Below are 6,266 nucleotides of genomic sequence, written 5' to 3' on the forward strand. Positions count from 1 at the left end.
TGAGAAGGTTCTGATGCTTGCAATTGCTACCCCCAAGTTACAGAGCCCAGAGGACTGTATGTAGTATGGGGTTCAGGGTTACACTGTCACTCACATGTATAATGAGGGTGGAGGGAAGAGGTGTCCTTCGCTCCTGGGTGTAGAATGTTCTGTCAGAAATTTCTTTCTGAACTGAGCCCTGGAAATTGTAGAGAAACCCTCTTTGGAAATAGGTACATCGATTGGTGGGTATTAAGGTGAAGGGATGGGGGTGGGGCTTCTCTGACCTGTGAGATTGAAAAAAACCGTAAGTGCCTCACAACTGTCAGAAGTCAGAGGTCATGCTGTACCAATCTTCAAGGCAGGAGGGTCAAAAGTTCAAGGTCATCCTTGACTACAGGGTGTATCTAGCCTTGTCTACATGAGACACTTTTAAAAGAGGAGGGATGTGTGGGATTAATTAACCAACCCAAAAGATACATAGTATTATTGTTTCAACCTGTAGTCCATAAGAAAACTACTTGTAAGATAGTTTTCTATCTTCTTTGGGTCTTCTGTCTTGGAAGCCTGGCGTATGTGTATTTGATCTGAAGCTACATCTCAGTTCCAACCAATCACTTTTGAAGAACTCCATGATGGTCGGTAGCTACTGGCTCTTTCGCTGACAGGAGCTACCTACAACCAGGAACCCCCTTTGGTGACTGGGTGGATCGTAGTTTCATGTCGCTCTTGCAGTCTGCTTTGCTCTTATGGAACATTCGCGCCTCCTTGCAGGACTGTGGTCTGGAGCTCAATGATGAGGACGGTCACCGCTGCTACCCACTGGAGGACCACCTGTTCTGTCACTCCTGCCATGTCAAGAGACTGGAGAAAGGACCCTCACCTGCACCCCTCCACCAGCACCACTTCTAGCAAAGAGACACAGTGGGGATGCAGGGACAGCCTGCCCGGGGAGGTGTCTGTGTGGCACTTCTGAGCTCCCCAACAGCTGGGGCACAGGGGGAGGAGGGACTGGTTGGGTTCCTGTGTGTGTGTGTGTGAAGGGTGTCTTTCTTTTAACCACAGCAGCGTGCACTTCCCGTCCAGTCCATGTGTTTTCCAAGTGCTTTTCTCTGTTACCACACTCTCACCAAATCACTCAGGAAGATGCTCCAGCTTGCACGTGACACATCCTACTCCCTGGGAAACAGGTTTTCAGATTGTGTTGAGCATATTCCACAATGTCCCTAAAGAGAAACAGTGATGGAGGTGAGCAGTCCTTCCCTCTCTAGAATGGCTGCACCCAGAAAACCCTCACACAGCCTGACTTAACAGTTCTGTGTCCACTTCAGAGCTTCTGAAAATTCATCAAACACTTAACTGCATTACAGCAAGAAAGAGGCACTGCATATGCTTTGTACCTTGGGCTTTGCTTGGTGAACGAGAGCCAAGCTTAGACATCTGGGAGGCTGGGTCTCCCTGTTGTGCCTCTGCCTTTCCTCCTGTACCTAGGGCAGTGGAGCTGCGGCAGAGGCCTGCCCTGTCCTATGCAGCCAGCTCAAAGAGAACTGGTGCAGGCACCAGGCTTCTTGTCCATGCATGGTGCTGTGTTTTCTCTGCTTCCTCCAGCCTGTGACACTGGAGTTGCTTCCTCAAGGTGAGTCTGAGGATCTCATGCCCCCCCATCCCTGTCACCTTGTTCAACTTATTTGAGCATGACCGTTGAGAATCCCAGTCCATATCCTGGGAGAGAGCTTCTTTTAGAAGGAAAGTGTTGCATGTGAGATCTCAAAGCTATTGCACCAGAGGAAGTACCTGAGCTTGTTTCAGAGGTATCTTTCTTGTCCACTTCTCAGCACAGACATTGGTTTGGTTTGATGAAACCAATATAAGGTACACTGCTTTAGTCTGGTTTTTATTCCTTCGTCATTTCTCTCTACCTTTCTCCACATACAAAACATACCTCACCGATAGTTTTCAACAATCACAGATCCATCCATCATAACGGAGACTCGGTGGATCAGCAGTGGCCGGTTTCCAACTCTTGACTACAGCTAAGCGTCTAGTGGAAACACAAGGTCTTCTGAGATGAGATGCAACTGAAAGCACTCTGGTCTCATGTGCCTCTGCATTACTGGCTCCTGGGGTAGCCAGGCTAAGAGGGACACCATGTGCTGACAACATTAGGACCACTTCTGAGGTGGCTTGTGGGTGTACCTGTCCTCTCAACATTTGAGAGGCTGAAGTTTGTGAAGTAGGAGTTTAAGGCTGTCCTCAACTACATGAGGCCATGACCTCACTCAAAAAAAAAAAAAAAAAAAAAAAAAAAAACTTGAAAGAGAAAGAAAAAACCCCCAACAAAACCCCACCCAGCACTGAAGAACACAATTAATTTGCCTATCACTTTCTGAGGCCAGAGGTCAGTGTCTCCTTGGACAATCAAATGGGTAAAACTGGAAAAACAAAATAAAGTGGGTTTTCCATCTGCTGTTTTATCTTCATGCAGTGCCCTATGACTTGCTGCAGGAAGACTGCAGTGTCTCACTTCAGCAGTCAGGCTGGGTACCCTGCAGCTAGTTTGGGTGATGAAGCGTGGTCAGTAGAGCCCCTGCCACACGTGAATGTGGCCTTGGCTACACCTGTAGGTTATTTCGATCCTGCTGGCCTCCATTGCCTGTGGGAAGTTCAGAACTAGCACTGTGGACCATGGCCATCTTTCTATAAGGTTCTTTCTGTTGGGATCCTTTGGCCAGATGTTTCCTGTTCTAGACAGAGTCCTTAAAAAAAAGAAAGCTATGAATATATGGGGCCACAGAGATAAACCCTTTCTCTTCCAGTTTCCTAACTTGGCTTTGGCAAGGCTGGCAGGGAAAGGAAACGAGAAAATTTGTCTTTGCCTTCACTGAGGTTCTGGTATGGTCTAATTTTAAGTCAAGATGATTGATGAAAATTGCATTGGAATTAGTGTCAGAAGTAGATGGAATTTGTTTGCAAATTGAATAATTTAAAACTCTGTGATTAATTTTTAAATAAAATTCCTGATTGAGGCGATTCAGATGTGTTTTCAAATACTGCATTTTATATTATTAAAAAAGCAATAAAGGAATTTGCAGATTTCCTAGACTGTGTTTGACTGTTTGCTGGAGAAGGCATACTGAGAGTCTCATATTCTTCGTTTCTCTCTGTCTCAGGCCTGTGCACTAAAACATGAAGATATATTTACTTATCTGGGGTTTTAAATGTTCTATACATTTTGGCCAGATAGAGCTGTAAGGAGATTATACTTAGAGGTATGTAGAAAGAGAACACAGTGCGTGGGTAGGGAGACTATGCTTTGAAAGTTAGAGCAGATAGCTTTCTCAGGATTCAACTCTTGATAAAACCTTGGATAAAAACAAGGAGATGGAGGGGATCCCACATCCAGGGCTAGCCTCTGCCATCCCCTACTCATTCTGACCCACCGCTTTCAGAAGAGCCTTCAGCCTTAGCAGTTATTGGTACGTATTAAGTATGGCAGGACTTTACATTCTCCTTGCTAGTGCCTAAGTGAACTCCTTTCAGCTGAGTCCTGTGAGGGTCCAGCGTTGAGCCCCAGGTGGATGGCGGAAGAATCAAAATGTTTTGAATACTTTCAGTACCTTCAATCACACAACGTATAAAACAGGATTGTTAAGATTCAGAACCCACAGTTCTTTGCAGGTATTATGTACTTATCTGAGTACCCCCTTTTCTCTCAGTGAAATGCTGTCTTCCAGTTAGATCCCTTGCAAAGAACAGTGTGGGTGGGACTTGACTTCGAACTCTGGTTGGAGAATACACTTGTAAAAACTCTCAGGCAGAGAGAGAATTCTGTCAGTAAAGTGCTTGCATGAAGACTTGAATTCAGTTTTCATAATCCATGAAAGAACACCAGGTGCAGTGGTGTGGGAAAGTGTGTGTGTGGCAGTATGTGACCATGTAACATACTGATAGACTAGCTTTCTGAGGAGAAAAAGAAAGTTCTGATATGAAGTTGTCTTAGTTAGGGTCTTACTGCTGTGAGCAGACATCATGACCAAGGCAACTCTTATAAGGACAATATTTAATTATGGCTGGCTCACAGGTTCAGAGGTTCAGTCTGTTATCATCAAGGTGGGAGCATGGCAGCATCCAGGAAGACATGGTGCGGGAGGAGGAACTGAGAGTTCTATACTTTCATCTGAAGACTGCTAGCAGAAGACTGACTTCCAGGCAACTAGGATGAGGGTCTTAAACCCACGCCCACAGTGACACAACCACTCCAACAAAGCCACACCTGCTCCAACAAAGTCACACCTACTCCAACAAAGCCACACCTACTCCAATAAGGCCACACCTCCTAATAGTGCTTCTCCCTGAGCTGAGCCTATAGAACCATCACATAAGTGTGTGCTGGTTTCCATCTCAGAAATGCTTCTGCCATTGTTAATACCACTGCCATCATGACACCCTGGAACTTGAAGTGGGGAATGGTATCATCATCGTCATCGTCAAATCCAACCACCCTCGGGCATTTGAATACCTTAGAGCCACGACAGTGGAGGAAACCTGGTTGGCCCCATGACTGAAACAGTAGCTTCAGTAACTGCATATCTCTATTAAGCATCATTCTCCTTGTAGACAGCTAAGACGGGAAGTGGGAAGTAACCCTCCAAAATGAGTGGCCAGTAAACAGTAGGAACAAGACCACGCCCATTTCAGACAGCCATCGGGAGATTCGACTTGATCCCTCTTGCTGCTGGAGATTAAGTCGTCTTTTATGGTATTTTTCATTAAAGCCTGTCTGCCTGTCAAACTTCAGCATGAGGAAGGTCCTAGTCACTGCTCTCTGCTGGCGTTTGTTCCGATTTCCTGTTATAGTCTAATTAAATACCTTAAAGCACAAATGCATTATAGTTCTGGAGAAATGGCTCCTACAGGTCACCTTTCAGAATCGCTAGGGAAGTTTTGCCTTCCTGTTACTTATCTCATTGCTGTGACAGACTGCTTGGCAGAAGGAACTTTAGGGAGGAGAGGTTTATTGGGGTTCATGGTTTCAAGGAACACAGAGAAGGTGACTTGGTAGCAGAGGAAGCATGAGGCAGAAGTTCTTTTCTTCCTGGCCAATCAGAAATCGATGTTAGGGAAGAGCCAGAATTGGATTACCTTCAAGGTCTGCTCCCAAGGACCCACTTCCATTAGCTAGGTAGATCACAGGCCAATTGGTTCCACAACTTCCCCAAACAGAGCCACCTACTGGGGACAAGTACAAGTGTTCACCTACAAGTGTTCAGACAAGATTTTTAGCCCTTGGGGCTTTCATATTTGTGGCTGGGGCTGTACCACTCTGAGCCTCTTTCTTGTAACGAATGACTTTTGAGATTACATTGTGTGTATCCAGGTGGTCTAGAATAATCTTCCTATCTCAGGATCCTTAATCTTAAATCCCCCTTTGCTTTGCACAATAATATAATCCTGGGTATTAGGGCATTTTGGAAGGGACCACTCTTCAGCCCACTTTAGATTAAATCTAGTTTCTTTGGGGAGCTGTTGCTGGGGGTGGAAATGAAGTAATATCCATGGGATATGAGATTTTCTTTGGAAAGTGCTAAAAGTGAGTTTCCTGAATTTGAATGGGTATGTACATGTATCATGTGTTGAAAAACGCCAGGGATCATATACTGTTGGAAGGTCTCATTCAGAAGGGCTCAGGAATGTGGTACTTACTAGAGAAGACCAGATAATGTTTCCCACACATTTTCCAGATAGTCTAAGGCTCTGTTACTGCTAAGTTACATACATGTATTACCTGTTGAGAAAGTTCCAAAGATAAATGGCTAGGACATAGTATGTGGTGTGGAGTGGAAGATCCACCAATCTAGGGACTTACCAGGCAGATACCACAGTGCAAAATGATGCTAGCCATCTGTAGATTAGGCTGTTTACCCGGGAATGCAAAATTCCTAAAGAGCTACATGCACATAAGTTACACTGATGCACTACAAGGAAATTTGGCTAAAGGTGCAAATTTGTATTTACTCACCTTTAAGGATTTCTTATTCCGAACATACTTGTTTGAGAACCGAGGTGGTTCAGGTGGTAAAGAGCTTTGATATAAGATGAAGACCTGAGTCTGATCCCCAGAATTCATATAAAAATGATAGGAATGGTGGTGCACACTTGTAAACAAGGTAGACAGAAACTGAGAAAATCACCTGACCTTTGACCTTTACTTACATCTGTACATATGTGTACATGCACAAACACACACACAATAATGCTTAATTCTGTCTGGATTTCTCTCCATCTTT

At 44.8% G+C, this 6,266-nt stretch overlaps 1 protein-coding gene across 1 annotated transcript in view; it reads left to right on the top strand.

Annotated features, from left to right (window-relative positions):
• Positions 1-3,009, top strand: part of LIMD1 (LIM domain containing 1) — a 49,790-nt gene extending 46,781 nt beyond the window's left edge. The window contains exon 8 of the mRNA XM_080934776.1: positions 754-3,009. Coding sequence (XP_080790902.1) covers positions 754-891 — 138 coding nt within the window. The 3' untranslated portion in view covers positions 892-3,009. The remainder of the gene's footprint in view (positions 1-753) is intronic.
• Positions 3,010-6,266: the final 3,257 nt, after the last annotated feature.

The sequence above is a fragment of the Micromys minutus genome (genome assembly GCF_963924665.1).
Source record: "Micromys minutus genome assembly, chromosome: 21".
NCBI lineage: Eukaryota > Metazoa > Chordata > Mammalia > Rodentia > Muridae > Micromys > Micromys minutus.